This window comes from Anas acuta, chromosome 2, assembly GCF_963932015.1.
Source record: "Anas acuta chromosome 2, bAnaAcu1.1, whole genome shotgun sequence".
Lineage (NCBI taxonomy): Eukaryota > Metazoa > Chordata > Aves > Anseriformes > Anatidae > Anas > Anas acuta.
This window is the reverse complement of record NC_088980.1, coordinates 70,814,092-70,832,707: the sequence shown is the minus strand read 5'-3', so window position 1 is coordinate 70,832,707 and position 18,616 is coordinate 70,814,092. Positions and strand designations below refer to the sequence as shown.

At 39.9% G+C, this 18,616-nt stretch overlaps 1 protein-coding gene across 3 annotated transcripts in view; it reads right to left on the bottom strand.

Annotated features, from left to right (window-relative positions):
* FBXL7 (F-box and leucine rich repeat protein 7) overlaps positions 1-18,616 on the bottom strand; it is a 187,964-nt gene that overhangs the window by 131,115 nt on the left and 38,233 nt on the right. For 2 of the 3 annotated variants that reach the window (XM_068670830.1, XM_068670828.1), the window contains exon 2: positions 11,136-11,225. The exons of the other annotated variant lie outside the window; for it this stretch is intronic. Coding sequence is in view for 1 of the 2 variants with exons in the window: in XM_068670828.1 (XP_068526929.1) it covers positions 11,136-11,225 (90 nt within the window). In the remaining variant the exon portion in view is untranslated. The remainder of the gene's footprint in view (positions 1-11,135; positions 11,226-18,616) is intronic. 3 annotated transcript variants of the gene reach the window in all.

Genomic DNA, 18,616 nt, shown 5'->3' with positions numbered 1-18,616 from the left:
ACAATTTATCCTTTCAGCAATATCAGCCTGCTTAGTTTATAAGCATAATACATCATATTGAGCAATAGACAGTAGGATACAAATGTTTGGTTAGTCATATTTTTAACCACTTTTTTAATAACTTCACAGCTAATATATTCTGCTTTTCAGTTTCTTTCACCTAACTAGCTTTACTGCTTGCAGTTCCCTACTATGCTCCCCTTCCCCCTCAACCCTCATCAGACCAATATTTTAAGCTACGTTTTGTTATTGTTCTTTCCTAAATAGAATAGTATACAACATACTTAAATAGGGTTGCTCTGATTTAGAGCTCATAAATATTAAAAGGTAAGAGTTCATGGCATATTGTCCTTCTCTGCTCATCTTATTTTGACAAAAACATTTCTGGCTTAGAAAGGAATAAGTAAGGAGTTCTCTAGAATTATTTTTTTCCAATTTCCATGAAACTAGCAGGTGCAGAACCAAAGCAGCACAGAGCCACAAAGGATTCTGAGTTGAAGCATGCATAAAGAGTAGCAGAGTTACAAGAATAGTCTGTGCACTAATTTATCAGCCAATTTGAGAGGACATCCCTGTGCTTCTCATTTGCCACATGTCCAAATCAGACCTAAAATAACCAATAACATAAATCTAGACATGAGGTAAGTGTCATGAGTTCTGAGTTGGTTTGTTTGACTTTGAGTTCACACATAATTTCGAAATAGCAGACAAACACTGGGCATCTGTAGGTAACCATGATACTTCATTAGCTTCTCACAGCAGAATTGTGTGATGTTTACTTTTGCAGCCTCCTGGTCTCTTCCTTAGGAACAATATTCTTCAAAAGTCTGGTATCATCACAGTAACACAGGAAGATCAGTTAAAATGTCAGGTTTTGAGTGTTTCAAGTCTCCCTCCCCCCCAAAATACACGTGCACATTCCTTAAACATACAAAATTAATAGTCAGTATACGAAAGCATTAACACATCAGGCTGAAGAAAGGATCAATTATCATCCCTCATTCCAAATAACCATTAAATCTGATCGGCAGAGCCTGAACTCACCAACTGAATGGCAGTATTGTTACTTTGGTTCAGATACAATTTCATCAGGGATGACATATTCCTAACATAGCCCAGCAAAATATTTAGATTTCATGGAATGCTGTGGGAATCTGTCTTCCTCGATTAGATGCTGACAGAAATGATCTTCATTAAATACTGAAGGACACCAGTGTATTTATCACCCATCCAATACCACGTCAGCAAAAACAGATATTCCTCTAAAGACTTTTTTCCCCCCCAACATAGATTAGTCAAGTAGTTTGACAAAGCAACAGCACCAATTGACACCTACTGACACCAGTTCTTTTATTACAAGCTATTAAAGCGGATTCAGTGCAGCGAATTTCGTTTAGATCCAAACTAATCTCCCGTTAAAACCAGATTCTAATTGATCAGTCAGATTCACATGCCTAATATTGCAAAAGCCTTCCAAACACAAATGTGAGGCAGGAGTAAACATGCAGTACAACCGTATCTGAGACACAAGGGCATAAAAAAAGCACTGTGAAAGTTGACTCTACTAAAACAGCAAAGAGAAGGCCCGTTCACAGTTAAAATCAGATTGGACTGTAATTTTGGCTGAGATTACAATGACTTAAGTCTTGTTTAATAGCAAAAGGGTCAACAGCAAAGAGCACAATCATTTCAGAAAGCAGAGTTCAAGCTAATGGTTTATCTCAGACCACAGTAAAGAAGGACCAAGTAACCATCAGTCTCCCGAACTACAGCCAACTGATTACAGTCCAAATATGCTTTTATCGTTTAGATCACATTTGTTCCTGGTCTGAGGAAAAAAAAAAAAAGAAAAAACACCACACACCCACAAATGTACTGCTGAAAGAGTCCTTTCCTGTGCCAAGTAAACAATTACTCCGCACTGTGCAGAGCTTCTGAAGGTTCAGGTGGCACACAAAGTTTTGATAACTCAAGCTGGATCTAAAAACCTAGATCTAAAACCTGTCAAGGCTTACGCGTGTTTATCTTGCCAGTTAGGGGAAATAATTTTTATATATATAGGCTATACATAACTATTTACATGTCTGCATGAACACAAATATTTTCAGATTAAGCACATCATGGTGAGGAAGAGGAAGAAGGCTCCCACGAAATACCCAATAGTACTGGAACATTTCAAACTTTTATATACAGTATGAAAACTGATTTCAAGTTAGGGAAAACCAAAAAAAGGTATAGGTTAAATTAGGCACTGCTAAAAACTGAACCTTCAGTATCATGACTCTGGTGATAATTTACAGTGGAGATTTATGATTTATCCAAGTCATCACAAGCAGCATGACAGTCATCCAATAAAGCCATCGAGCTTCTTCCTAATCAGGCATTCACATCTGTAAGGCAGCCTAAACGCATCAAGGTACGCTTGGCTTTGCTGGAGGGTAGTTCAAAACTAGCCTCTCTAAATACATGTAGATTGCCAGATCTTACAGAGGATCATTTACACTTATCTCTAAAGAAATCTTTCCTGCCTTCTGGCAAGGCCTTATGTACTGACTAGATGCTGGAGTAGATGAGCAGAAGTCTCCCAGCTCAGCTAGTTATCAGCTGCCACAGGTACTCATTTTGCTGTACCAGAAAAAAAATATTTTATTTAAACCATTAAAATGGCAATTATACTTTGATCTTCTTCAAGGGGTACAAACTGCCAATCCATCATCACAGTTAAATACAAAAACAAACCTTAAATGTGAGAGAAATACCAAGATGGGCAACTGCTGACCTTGCAACAGGCATACCACCACAACAACACAGATGTTAAATGTTGAACTGCGGCTGATTAAGGCTTGAGGAATACGTGAACTGCTAATCACCAGATTATACTCAGGCTCATAACTTCTGCTTATACCTAATCTGCTGTAATTGCCTAAAGCTATAAGGATCCACCAGTCAGAATTAACAAGAACATGCAAATTATCGTTATCTGTTCTTAAACTGCCATTTCCATCAGCCAATCTCAGAACATGCTTCAAGGGAAATGTGAAGAAAGCAGCAGAAACAAGGCAATGCCAAAACAATAATGTGAGAAAGCCACTATGGTACCACACAGAGAGAGGAGAACAGAACGAGTCAGCAACACTATGCAGGCATTTATCTAGTTTTAGCAAATCTATTTTGTATAAATTATACAATTATACAGCCGTTTGATAAACTGGCAAAAAGATAAGACGACACATGAAAATGGAGGCAGGATATTTGATGTAATAAATGTAAGCTGCAGTTTGGCATCTTAACAGGGATTGTTAAGTTAATGGCAAAAAATGTGCTGTTCCAATTTTATTTCATTCTTATTGTCAAGTTTTAGAATTAACCTGAAACAACTTGCTAATATCAGCTCATAAATTCTGGAAAACTGATAGCCCCAATGTATTTAAGTACACATTATTAGGTTATATATATACACACTACAACCAGTTCAGAGACAGTCTAGCATTTAAGTAAGATAGCTTATTAGACTAGCAAAGGTCGTAGAATCATCAGGTACTTCAAGTTGACTTCACTTTGCAGAGAAGGAAACTACTTAAAATGGCCAGCATACGCAGTAACATACAAAGAACAGTTTAGGGTCAAAAACTCCCCACAACAGCAGTATACAAGTAGGTTGGTACAGCATTTTACAGAAAGAATTACATTTGGGATCTTGGATTCCTTAAAATCAGATTTACAGGTAATTGAGTAGCCTGTAATCACTCCTACCAAGCATCATTCCTTACTTTGGAAAAGCTAACGCCAGGTTTTTAAATTGGGGTCATTTCTCTCTGACTGTACTGTAAGTGCATTTGCTCTGGTAGGTCTCACATTTCAGGCAGCAGATCAAGTAAGACTGCAGTTTTATGTACCTTTCCAATTTGTTCCTAGCATTGTTTGGGCAAGTTTTAAACATTTGGCTATAGCATTTCAGTACAAATTAGCCAGAATAACGTAAGGTTTCAATTTGCAGCTTTAACCTTGCCAACGCCCCAACCACTTCTGCCTTGTATCTGAACTCTGATTTAAATGCCGATTGCAATGGTATTGTTACAATTAGCAGAACAGCTTCACAGGAACACTGCCTGTTAGATAGCAAAAGTACAACAAGATGTGGCTAAACATGAAAAATAAGGGCTAAGAACAAGCCTCTGTACTAGCTTGTACCTCTACATGCTGCTTGAGGTGATTATATTTGCATATGCATTGAGATATGTTGGTTACAGGAATTTAAATAGAGAGCTCTGTTTATTCTGCCAAAGTGTTTATAGTTTTGGATTTATTAACTGTCATGCCTCCCACCCCCCTCTTATTACTCCCCAGTTTTTTTGGCTTCAAATGATTCTGTTTTGGCACATTCAGCGATGCAACATTTCACTTTTCTAGAAAACTCCACCGTCAGAAAAGTAACACGAAACCCTAGGAAGCTTACCTGGTCTCCAGTTTCACTACCAACTCAAAACAGCCACAGTTCACTCAAAGCCAACTGAATCTCAGCCCAGTTCCAAGCAAGCAGGGGCAAATTCAGGAATTCGTATCAAATTCAGACATGGTTTGTTGCTCAGAAACTCTACTTAGACAGTACTTCAACGGGAGGAGCAAGAGCATGAACTCCCAGTCAAAGACACGAGGACAGAAAGAAACAGGGAGAGAACTGCCACCAAAAGAACTAGGAATTACACACATGCTTACGTGCATCTGGAAAGAATATAGATAGGTTCCCAGTTCTGATACTAAATGAGTAAGCTTCTAACATTAAAGGGAAAATGAAAGGAAAAATATTAAAGAACCAAAGTGGGAAAAGATTTCTTAACAGGTATTAGACACGGGAATGGATCTAAAGAGCTCTTCCTGCCAAAAAGACAGTCAAGAAGAACTGGGTGAAAAACAGCACCTCTTTTAAACAACGATCTTTTGTCACAACACATAATTAGTTAAACATCCACAGAGGACACGAGCCGTTCAAATGCTTCAGTGTATTGAACATAGCTACTTATCTTACCCCATGAACACAGAGGAGTTGTCTACTCACAGACTGATTCTCTGGGATTTTACCTCCCTTTGAAATAACACCAGTATCATACTCACCTGAATTTTCAAGCACAGATGCCTCTCCATCAGGAAGCCACTTGAAATATCAAAAGGATTCAAAATCAAAAGGACTTGGTTCCATCTTTCCAGTTTTTTCATAGGGTCCATCATTGCGTAAAACAAAGATCCCCTTAAACTCACTGAATAAGTTACGAGTTATTTGGGAGATCTTAAGGCACACAGCCTTTTGAAAGAATGTGATTATGAAGCCAAGAGAAATTAACAGCATGACATCCTCCCTGAAAAGATCCTATAACGTGGACTTTGTCTAATTTTCTTCCCTCACTGGTAAATGTGAAACTTTGTGTTCAAGAAATGATACTTAATATATTCACACACACAGCAGTGACAAAGGTTTTCTGATCCAGAAGTCAAATTTGTCTCGGCAAGGAGATTCTATAAAGTTATCTTGGAAAAGAAAAAGATACCACTAATATTCTACACTTCAGAGTATGAAATCCACGGACAAAAATGTCTACCACTCACGACTGCCATTCTTAGCTAAAATAAGCGAGGGTGTGAAACTACTGTTTTGAAAGTTTTCACACATGGATAAAGCTCAGGCTGTCTTTCCACAGTTCATGAAAATTATTTGAAAACTAGTTGCTTGTTCCATTATTTTCTGCAGTTCTCCAGAATAATATTTTAGGTGTCAAAGTAGTAATGGTATGACTGAACATTCTCTACTCCTACTTTCCTCAACTAGGTAATTAATCACACATTAATTCACTTGCAGTTCATAGAATAAATCTGCTTTTTTATTTGCTATTATTACGTGAACAGAGGCTCACTTCTCTTGGAAAAGCTTATCCAACTGTGCTTTGTTCTTGTTAAACTGAATATAAATCCAGTTTCAGCTACTTAAGTAGCTGATATTTCTATAATTAGGAAACTTTAATGAATACCTGTAGTTATATATCCAGAATAGAAGTTTCACTGAAAACTCTGAAATCCAGCAAATTTGCACCTAGCTGGAACTCTTTCCACTATTTTTTTTTTTTTTTTTAATTATTTTTGAAGGACTTCAGCAATTACAGACACAGCAGAATGAAAACCACAGCTAAGAGAAGGGTACTTCCTCATTCACAGCCATCCTTTCCTTTGGAACTGACTGTGTATGCCAAGGGGAAGACAACAAAGGAGAAATTGCATGGCATAGACGGACTCGCTAACATACCAGCTGCTTAAGTTTCAGTATCAGGAACCCACAAGAGTAGGACGCTGAGGGCCACAGCAACATAACCTGATTGACTTCAGCTACGTCATCCCACGCAGTGTTCAGTAACACTCTTACGTGAGTAACTAAGGCATTAAATATTTGCAAAATGCTACATTTTCCCATCGCTGACCCCCAAGCGTGATTTAACGAAGGGAATAGTTCCTTATGCATGTAGTTATTCCCGTCATGCCATTGAGCCTGCTTCTCAAATAAAACAGAAAGGAGGGTACAACTATCAGAACTGTGACAGACTCTGTAGTTCTCAGGGTACCACAGAATGGAAAAAAAGTTAAATAAATTTTCAAAGTCCCTAAAAGTTGGCATCAGTAAAAGCAGATACAAATTTAATTTCTGCAGAATACTGCAGCTGACTTAACTGTATTTCCACAGAATTCTAAATAACAGTTAACAGACTATATTCAGAGGTATTTCAGCACTTAACCCTTCTGCTAAAACAGCGTTTTGTTTCAGGCCTAACCCTCCAATTTGATTTTACAGAAACTAACAAGTAAATTATAACTCTTCCATGGAGCTCAGACATGAGCTCTCAATTTAAAACAGCCTCTGGATTACCATTTAAAAGCCATCTAGACATGAAGTGCAAATAGTATCGATTATTATTATTTATTTTTTTAATCTGAAAAACAGTCAAGTTAATATGAAGCATCCAGCCTGGACATAACATTCCACACTCTGCAAGTAAGTGTTAGAAGAAAGCTCCCTGACCAAGGTAAACCAATAGAAAAACATTCAGTCTAATCTTCTAAATCAAGCTTTAAACAATAATATTCCAGCTGAGACTGTGTCTAGCAAATTGCATTTAAACGGCCCACAAAAATCCATTTAGTCTTTCACTTGCCAGAACAGCAACGGGGGGTAGCAAAAACTCATGTGTTCTCAAGTTTCTAACTCTAATTGATTGATGGGGTAAAGAATTGCAGACAATGTCTGAAACTGGAAAAGAAGTAAAATGTAGTGTATATTCAAAGCTAAAGAAAATTGCATCCTCAGAAGAGGAGAAAGGGCAGAAGCATCATCATACGTGCACATCCACAGTCTGCTATGCTTTCTTCCGAGCCAAGCTGCAGCCAAACTTCCTCTATAGCTTATTCAGTTATTTACAGAGAGAAGACCAGACATCTGCTTTTTGCCTTCCACCCTCCACTGAAATACAGAAAGTAAAAGCCACAATGAAAGCAATTTGACTGCAAACTGAACGCCAGCTCCGCCTCGTTGCTGCATCCTTCTCAGATGCATCACTGGTACCTCAAGTTTGGATTTAGGAAGTTGAGTGGTCTGCCAGCTGCTGTCCACATTCTGCCAGGTAACAGAAGTAGAGGACTTGTTGCCATCTCTGATGCATTGCTGAGCGAAACTAGTTTGGCTAATAGTGCTGCTAAGTACTGGCAGCTCTTCCCTGGGAGAGGCTATGCAGCTCACCCAGACACATTTGATAGCGTGACATGCCTCCTACCTCTGTGAAACAAAAGATCATCCCCCACAGCTACAGAGATGTTCAGAATCTACAGGGTGAAGGAGGGCACCGTATTCTGGCCATAACTGCATCTCTCATTCCCACCTAAAGACTGAAGTGCTGTCACTTCAACAGCACACCTAGGACTGGAACACCACATAAGCCATTTCAAGCCACCAGTTATTCATTTCTTGAGCTCATCCTGCACGGAAACATCACAGCACTGAAAATTCACAGACAGAATGGGTACAGCAGACAAGAGTAAAAGTGTAGTTCATCTGATGGCTCAGACAGTGAGATAACACCTGCTAGGAACCAGATAGTTCCTGAGGTGTTTTGCTCTTTCAAGGAAGAACCCTGGCCTTTATGCACTCCCTGGGAATCTATACCTGCCTGAGAAGCGTTTTACATGACCGCTTCTCCAACGTTGAGTGCCACAGACCTGACGTGGAGCACCCTCACAGACTTCCTTCCTAGCCATTTTAAGGCTTTTCATTGATTCAGCTTCAACAAGTGTTGTGTCAACTGTCTTACGGAAACAGCAGAGAAGACATGTTGTGCAGAACTGAGGAGAATTAGGTCTGTTTGCCAAGCTGGAAAGGAGGAGACAAAGGCCTTCAGCCTCACACACAAGTTCTGTGCTCTCCACAGAGCTGGGCACCCAGGAGTTCAGCCACCACTAGAAACTGAAGGCTTGCAAGGAAGCTGTCTGCAACTTGTGAAGAGTATTTCGTGCAACAGTGAAGGTGAAGAAAAGTTCACCATTTGGAGTCCTTCCTAGTCCAGACCTAGGACACACATTTCACCACACAGGCCTGACTCATTCATTGGACAGCATACAGCACTATGGATTCACACTAGAGTTAAAGCAAGGGGCAGAATTAAGAATTTATTTTTTGTCCCTGCAATAAAGCTGCATGAACTTCAGCCTCACGTTGAAGAACAAGACGTGCATATCAATCTCTGGGGTGGGCAGGTACTACTGTATCACGACAAGCAAATATTAGAGCATGAAGCACTATGAAGCTAAATTTTACTAATGGTTATAAGAAGTTATGTGAACACCCCAATGAGAAGACATAACTGCTACTGCTTGTACAGTGTCCAACACAATACAGCTCCTGTTCTGAGCTGGTCCCTAGACACTGCTCTGTAACTGAATTGTATGAAAGCATTCAGTCCTGCAAGCTCAGAACTCTACTCATCTTGCAGAAGGTATGAGTCTCTCTTTTACTTGAATCCTCCTACGGGGTAAGTCTACTGCAGATGGGGAAAAGATGTAGCATTAGTTAAAAACAACACCAGAACAAGCAAATACCCACAGACGCACTGGTTGATAAGCATGCCTTTCAGTAACAGCACTGGTTTATACAAGCCCTGTTCCCCCCCCTCACCACCACCTCCAATTCTCTGCTCTCACACTCGCTGGTTAAGTCATTTCAACTATCCGACAGATTAAACAGCAATCCACATTAAGGCAACTTATATTAAACTGACCCACATCAACTCCTCAGCAGAAAATCTTGGTAGCATAGCCGTACTAGCACAGGCAATGGACTACCACTGCTGCTATCAAAATAAACACCATATGCTCATCCACCTATTTACACCCTTCTAGGGCACAGAAAAATTAGGCTCATATCTGAAATTGCCTCCAAGCATGAAAAAAAAAAAACAACCTTCACTGCTCTGAACTCTTTTTGAATTTGCATGAGAACTCAGAACACATCTTTACTACAGCATCTGCTGGCCTGCATTTAAATTTAAGCCTCCTTCACTAATTAATTAATCAGCTGCAAACCAGTGGTAAAAATTTCACAGCAAACACTGGTACCCACTGGCTCTACACTGGGCTTGATAAAGAACATAAATCTCAGAGATTAATAAAAGATTATTTTGCATTATCTGATTTGAAAATACAGGGGGAAAGCATGTTTTACTGATTGAAGTAAAACAGAAATTTAAAGCAATTGTTAAAGGACTGACGTCAAAGTTTCCACTACTCCTTTACAATTTTTTTTCCTCTGGCTGTCATACAGAAAAGCTAAAATGCTTTTATACATTTCCTGCATTTACTTGGCGTCTTGGCAATTCACCTCCTTCATGTACCTCAAAACCTGTGGATCTAAGGCTTAGAGAAACATGAACTCTACTATTCAACTCATCTTTATTAACCATATTCATTTATTGCTAAATTTATTGTTCAGACTGAAAAGCAGAGACTCTAGAATATAATTTCTCATGATTCACAGGTGCCAGATCTTCCTTCCTGATATGGGATTGTGCATGCCTAACAATAAATTCTTCTAACTTACACAGTCATTTATTACTTACACAAACTGCTTTTACTGTATAGGTTCTACAGTCAGAGCCAAACTAGAACTATTGGAAGGCTAAGGTTTTCCCCAACCATAAGAAATAAAGCCAGACTGAGAGCAATCAGAGTTTGTAACTTAATTTGTAATTGCAGAACCGTAAGAAATCGGAATTAATACTTGATAATTACCAAGTACAACTGATATATCATGACTGAGTTGAGTAGAGATAGTAGCTATGGTGTATAAACGCATCGCTTACAAAAAAAACCTTTCAGCTTACATCATTGAACTGCATATAGATTTACTGGTTTCCTCTTAGCCTTCGAAGACACTCTTGTAAAAACTAGAGCCAATATGCTTCCATTTAACAGAGCACACCTACTCATACGTAATAAGGCAGAAGGAAAGGATCAGCATTTCTCTTTTCATAGGTCAGTTAGTGCAATGTCACGTTACTACTGACACACGCAAAACGTCTCCTTCCCCTAGACATTAAAATCTAAACCTAGGTAATCACATATTCTAGTAACTGCAGGTGAGATGCATCTATCTGATTAAATCCTTGTCAGCTCATGTCCATAATCACACTTTGAAAATTCAGTACAAACAACTTGCATTTTCATGATGTTCATGGTATGAAAGTAAGAGGCTGAGTTTTAACCTAGAACAGATGCCAAAAACACCTTCTATCAAGTATACTTTTCACAAATAAATTCAAAATCAGATCACATCAAATCTTAAGAGTAAAAGCCTTCGCTGAAAATGTAACATGAAACATTAGTCAAAACCCTCTACGCTTTTGTTCTGCAGAAGTATCTTAAATCCTTTCTCACAAGCTTAAACCAGGAAAAACAGCATGTAGGAGCAGAAACAAACTTCTTTTCATTTCTAGTATGCTGATAGCATTGTACAAAGAAAGAACGAGGAGGAGGAGGAGGGATTCCTTTTCTGAAAATAGCCGGGATTATGCTGGGGGGCCTGACCTGGGTAACGAGTACCAGATGCCTACCTTCACTGGTAGCTGCATTTTTCTGGGCTTTGGTGGGCGTGTGATCTGTACTTGAACTCACGTCGGATGAGATGCTTGAGCTGCCTTTGCCTGCAAAGAAAGAAAGGGGTGGAGAGGGTGAGAGGGAGGAAGAACAAACATGAGCGTCAATAGTGAAGAAGACAGACCTTCCATATCAGAACCTGGAACAGTTCCAGGAAGCTTTAAAATCAGTTTACTGCAGCTGATGTTCATTTTGTACACGAGGGTGGAAGCTAACTGTGCATCTTTATCTGTACTAAGGCTGCAAACAGCCTCCTGGGTCAGAGGGGCTCATTGCATATTTGGAAAGCTTCATTTTAAGTGAAAAGTTTCTGATTAAGAGAACTTTCATAACCAGTTTTCTCGTTCAAATACTTCTAAAATAGATCGGGAGGAACAGACACTGACCCGCACCAGCACTCACAATGAAATTCAGGATGCATTAATGGAGTTTACATCACGTCAACACACAAAACAGAAATCTGTTCAAGTCTTTTGCTCATGTGAAAATGAAAGCAAGGTAACTGCTGTTTCCTCCTACATCACATTTACTGCTTGAAATAATAAATGCTTTTGAAACCAACACTTTTATGGTTGCTATTCTTCACCACTGCTTGAAATAATAAATGCTTTTGAAACCAACACTTTTATGGTTGCTATTCTTCACCACAACTTTTATGCCTCTCTTAACTGGAAATCAGAACAATGGAAGTGTCTTTTCTTATTTTCTTTTCTAAGACTTTTTTTCTGCATTTTCTACATCAGGTTCCCCAGTCCTCTGTGTAAGGTATCAGACCAAGCAGAAATTAACAATAGGGAAAAAAAAAAAAGACCAAAAAAAATAAAAAAAATCTTAGGTGCTGCAAAAGAACAGAGGGAGCTAAAACAAAGTTGTCTTTTTGTTGACCTCTGAGGATCAGAGAATGGTTTGTTTCTCTTCCCCTTCACTCGCACTACTCAATAACTACTAGCAGGGATACACACACTCTGCTACTCCAGGAGCCAGAGCAGCCACTCCAAGCATTACATGAAATAAATCTAGAGAGAGGCAAGGTAATGAATGCTGTTACATTTTCAGGTGTTACCTCTCCCCACACACACTGCATCGGTGAAGCCTTTAAGAGCTATGTTAGTTTTTGAACCAAAATTACACTGCAGGCAGAAAGCTAGCTGACACCGTGTTTTTGTCACTTGAGTAAACCTATAATCACAGGAATGTTAGCAAGAGACTTTCCTGATCTGTTATTTCAATCAAGCATTCCTCAGGGTTCTGGGTTATAGTCTGCCTGGTTTTCATAACATTTAGATGTAAGGAGGAGGTCTGCTTTTTAAAGGTGCCACAACAGAACGAGGATTTAAGTTTTAATGGGAAACGACTGGAGAATGTGCAAACGTAGGTTGCTGCACAACCAAGGTACTGCCACCACTTAATCCGTCAGCCAACCCTAGAGGATCTTTCCCCACATAAAGTTGCTTAAGTTAACATGCTTCGATTTGAGAGAGGACTATAGAGTGAAAGGATATTAAAAAGGCCAGAAGGAAGTGAAAAAGAGAAAGAATGGCTAAAGCTAGTAGTTGGGCGGGGTGAAGGGAAAAAGAAGTGCACGTTCAGTGATTCACAAACTGCTTTTTGCATTCCTTTAAGAAGTCAAGCAAACCCAGGAAGCAGTGCCTCCAGAATATCGCTCGACTGCTTGCAAGCTGTGGCATGAGTTGGAGTAACGCACTGTGGTCTTTCTAGAAACAACTGCCTCAAAATAGCTCTCTGGCTAAAGGCAACCAGGGTTGTGGTAGGAGAAAAGCAAATGAGAAAAGAGAATAACTGCAAAATGCTAATTCCCAGGAAGAGGCCAGAGAATTTGGAACACCTGCAGTAGCCGATAAGCAAATAATGAATTATGGTGTATGTATTTAGATGGTTTTGCTACTACCAGGAACTGCTCATTTGCCAAACATTAGAGCTGCAAAAGCAGGAAAACTTCCAAGGAGTATCAACTCTCCTGACAGAAAGAAAAGAAAGAACAAAGAAATCAACTCAAAATATGATTTCCTCCAAGCAAATAAAGAGGACTTGCTTCCTCTGAAGGAAAAAAAAAATCTTCTGGGGGAAAAGGAAGTCAGTGATACCAAACAACAGCAGAGTTACTAGCTGGGCATCTGTGGCATGGGTTATTTTCACAAAGTCATTTTTTCCTGCAGCTACATATCTCCCCCACTAACATCAATATTAGACTGCATTCAAGTAAGCCTCCAAGAGCACGACAAAAATGTTTTACCCACTGTAGGGTGCTGATCGCCAGTACATCCCACAGCAACAGATTTACAAGGGCACACTTCTGTAGTAACTGCAAAATACCAGATATATGTCAAGGCAATTACCATTTCCGTCTACTTTAATATTAAAATATTTACACTCCTTGTAAGAAGTTAAAACTGGAAATTAAGAACAATCTCTTCTTGTTACTGCTGGCACTGTATAAAAGTTCCTCCTGCAACTATACTTTGAATATTTTGTGATAGTTTTAGAGTCTTCCCTTACTACACAAACCCCAAACAAGCCTTTCCCTGTCTACACTGAAACACCCCCTTTGGGTAGGCAGGCGAAGCAGGAGATGCTTTCTAGTAAATTTTCAACAAGTGTTTTAAATAGATCAGCAGGCCCTATTCTTGTCGAGCAAAATAAAGCCGTTCACTTCTAATAGCCTAGAGGTTGCCTGCTGCAGCCTCACGTACACATGCAGGAGCTAACACGACAGCGTGCAAGCGTTCCACAAATGAGTCTGGTGGTTGGAAAAAATGCACACTCAGCAAGTTCACAAATGCCACAAAATAAGCCGTTGCGGTTCATGCACCAAGATGTCACTGCCAACCAAGGGACCTTAACAGGTTGAAAAACGTGCTGGCAAGAGCCTCAGGAAGTTAATTCAACAAAAGGAAATGCCGAGTACTGCATCCGGGGAGGAACAACCCCATGCACTACAACATGTTGAGAAAGCCGCTAGACAGAGAGAGACATGGGGGTGCAAGGAGGACACCAGGCTGCAAGGCGAAAAGGAAAGAGGCAAATTATGATACAGCACACGGGACTGGTGCTGCCAGGCACCCAGCAAGTGGCATGATGCCCAGGGCCCACCTGCTAATTCATCTGCTCTTTTGCAGCACTCCTCAGGGCACCACCTGCCAACTGCACCATGTCAGCTCTCAGACTGCTCCTTTCCCCAGTGCCACAGGACAACCTGACACGGCACATAGCGCCGAGCAGTTCATCTCTGCCCTGAGAAAGCCTCAGCAAGCAAATATGACCTGACAGGGCTTCTAGTATGGTGACAACTAGTAGGGCCGAACAGGGAGTAATATTGCAAAGATTACAGAAATAAAGAGTATTTGATTCTTTGCTGTCTTTATGTAACTCTTCATAAGATAACGGCCTGCAAAATGTTCCCCTAGCATGACTTGAGATTGTCTGAAGTTTCCCTTATGCATTCCACTGTTTTTTATTTCAAAGCCAGAATCACAACCCAAAAGACAGCACACTCCACTCTGGTAGGAGGTAGGTAGGGTAGAAGACAGCGATTTTCACATGATAACCTAATGCACAGCAGGAGCAAAGGTAGCATGGACTTCACCACACCTAGAAGGAATCATACAGCTACAGTCCCAATTCAAATCACGTCTAACCTGCTCCTGAAGAAGCAAGAGTTTGTGTTTTGTGTTTTTTTTGTTTGTTTGTTTGTTTTCCCATCTACTAGTGCCAAAGCCTTACAATAGTTGTAAGAACAGCACTCCAGCCATATAACCTAGTATCCTATTTCCTATACATTTTGTTTTGATCCCGCTGGAAGGAAAATTAAAACAAGGCAAGCATGTCACAGATACTTCCCCTGAACACTGCCACCAGCACTTTGTCACCAAGGATTTTTTTCAGTCATAGATGATCGTTGCGCTTAATAGCCCTATAACCCTACCTGGTCTCTTTTTGAGTCATGATATTAAAATAATGTGTTCCAGTTTCTTTTTTATCACAGGTGGCTACATCAACTAGAACATCAGTTTATTTTTAGTAAGTGTTTACATCTTCTGTTTCACTACAGCAAATTTCTTATTAATCAAAATAACGCTACAGATTATCCAATGAAATATGACTAGAAGATTATGCACAGAATTGGCTGGTCTTATTCCATATTTCTGTATTACTGCAAAATAAAAAAAGTTTTTTTCCCCAGCTGCTTGCATAACTATTTTTTTTCCATGAGCACACTGACTGGGGAATTATTTCTCCAAACACCTCAGTCCTTCAGGCCAAAGACTTGCAGGATGTAAGACTCATATGCACAAGGTATCTTAGCCAAATGGAAGCATTTAATAAACACTGGAAAGGAAAAAAAACACGAACTCATGAAAAGCAAACTTTGTATTCTGCCAGTCATGCTCACTGCTGAGAAGTGTTGAGGCCATCACAAGTCCATCAGGACAGAAGCAATGCAATTTAAACTCATCCAGGGAAGTACAGTCTGTAACTGTCCAAGACTGAGTGAAACACTATTTTTCCCCCTAAAGCATATATGCAAAGCCTGTCCTAATATGGACAGTGTTTCTGACTGTATTACTGTCACCTTTTCTTTTGACTTTCAGATTTTGTTCACTGTTACAGCACACGCAACTAGCATAAACAGAGGCTGAGTGAATTAGGTGATGAAATTTAGGTGATGAAATTCATAACATACATGAAAATCATTGACCTATGTGATAGAAAAAGGCGTGGGCTGGCAGTAGGTCGCTTTCCTTCTCCTTTAGAATAGATTTACCATGGTGTTTTTCTTTTTTTTTTTTTTTCCCCCAGCACAACTAGCTGTTCTTGATGCACGTTTCCATCTCTTAGGAGTTTCTTTATTGGTTTTTGCTCTATCTTACATGACTTTCTAACACCACAGAAACAGACTGTCTTCTTAGAAGCTACCCTGGGAAGACAATAGCAACACTGCCCTTGGCAAGAAGTTTTAATCCAACAACACACCTGCCTTCGCCAGATAGTGAAAGAGTTAGCTCTGGACTTAAATGGAAATTTGAGCCATATCCATAGTTTGTCAAGTTGACATGAAATGTTAAACAAAATGCTAAAACCAAAAGTATCAGAAAAAAAAAATGAGCAAAAAGCAGCAAAGACTAAAGTAATAATAGCCATTAACATTTGAGTTTCCGAAAAGTATTGTATTGCAATGACTTGATATGAAAAGCCTGAAAGGTTTACTTGAGAAGTCATCAATTCTTGATGAATGATATTATTCGAATTCCACTCCACAAGGAAGTGAGTATGTATATGGCTTTTCTACTAGAGGGTCATTACTTTCTCTTTTACATCTCCAGACAAAACTTCTTTTTATCAAATGTATGTTAACTACATCAATAAGAGATCCAAGGAGGGGAAAAAAAACAAAAAAAAAAAAAACAAAAAAAACCACACACACCAAACCTCAAACCGTCAGAGACCATGCAAGGAGAAAAAAAATCTTTTCCACCGACTACTTCCACAAAACATGTTATCCTGATCCGAGTCTCCAAAACTTCAAATGCACTCTTTACAATCTGTATGCCCAGAGATAGGAAATTCCTGGTATGTTTTTAAGTATCCCTATGGAAAATCAAGAACCTATTACAACACTTAGACTTTAAGGATATACGGCATCATTTAAAGATGCAATACTTCAATTAATTTATCTAAACTAAATGCAGAATTGGACTACACACTTCAGACAATCATTCTGCTTGGACTTCGCATTTCTATCAGTGGAAATTATACACCATAAAACTGGCTGGTTTCCATTTTAACTTTTAATCACCAAGCAGACTACCACCAGTCTAACAGTAAGGTTAGCCATCTACAAGCACTGTCATTCACTGAAATGCTTTCAAAATGGGTTAAATGTTATTTTACAAATCCACACAGAATCTTAGAAGCAAGTGAGTTTTTGAATCAAAACATGGGCCAGCATGACACACACACAGGTTACAAATTTCATTCCAGCCAACATTTGCCAGGATGTGATAAAACAAACAGTAATCTGAACAAACTCCAACCCTCCATAAAGGAAATAAACCAAATGTTTCACAGGATACATTGTGACAACTGAAGGGCTTGCAGATATTTGATAGCACTGGCACTTCAGGACAGTATTTGTCTCTTAAAATTTTCACAAGTACCATCTTTATGCACTTTTTTTTTTACACACACATTTTCTTTCAGTCAAAACTCCAGCTTCCAGGACTGATTAATTTGGCTGTCAAATTTGCCATAACTTGGCTATGAAATAAAATACATAGTTTTAACATTTCCAAAATACTGCAGAACTAAATTCCACCTTCAGCCATGTAGGCCAATTTGTGCCTTGCTGTTGTTGCTTGTCTTCCTGGCCATTTTTAAGTGCCACATTATGTTACAAAACCCCATCCAAATGCATGCGGAACGTAACTGCATTTACTACAAATGAATACAAAACACACTCCAAGTGAAAAGGCAAATAATATAATGAAAAGCAACTAACAGAGGCAAAAAAGTGGTTAGAGTTCAGAGAATTCACATACCCAGCTGGCAAGGCAAGAGCCAACTGGTTACTTGTTGCTCAGCCAATGGAGAAAAGAAACAGTAATTAATTTAATTGCCATAGCTGAGGCAGTTACATGAAAGCAGAGATGGTCTTGTCAGAGGTATCACACAGCTGAAGTTTCTAATAATCTGTTTGATGTTTCTGTTCAGTGGAAGAGTGTGTTCCTTTAGCTTAAGGCACAATTCAAACTACTTCGCAGCTGAAGATATCCACATATCAAGATCTCTTGTATGTCTTCTGTCACCTTACTCATTTTTAGTACCCTCAAGGCATTCACCCCAGGTGCAGGAGGGATGGCATACTGGGGGTGTAGCCAGGGCTACCCCGTGCCGGCCCCAGTACAGGTCACGGCTGGGCCCAGCAGCCAAGATGGTGGCGCCTCGCCTCAGGGACAGCCTGGGGAAGGGAGGGCACAATGTTGCCAGGCAGCTGGGGGGAAATGTGTTGGTTTTATTTCATCAAATGGCTGAAGTTGGAAGGAACCCCTGGAGGTCACCTGGTCCAAGCCCTCCTACCACCTAGAGCAGGTTGCCCAAGAACACAGCTAGATGACTTCTGCAGATCTCCATGGAGGATGACTCCACAACCTCTCTGGGCAGCCTGTGCCACTGCTTGGTCACCCTCCCAGTACAGAAGTGCTTCCTAGTGTTCAGACGGCACATCCCATGTTCCAGCATGTGCCCACTGCCTCTTGTCCTGGAACTGAGCAACACTGAGAAGAGCCTGGCTCTGTCCTCTTTCCGCCTTCCCTGCAGCGGTTTATACATGTACACACTGATGAGATTCACTCCCCACCCCACACCCTGAGCCTTCTCCAGGCTGAACTGTCCCAGCTCTCAGCATCCCTTCACAGCAGAG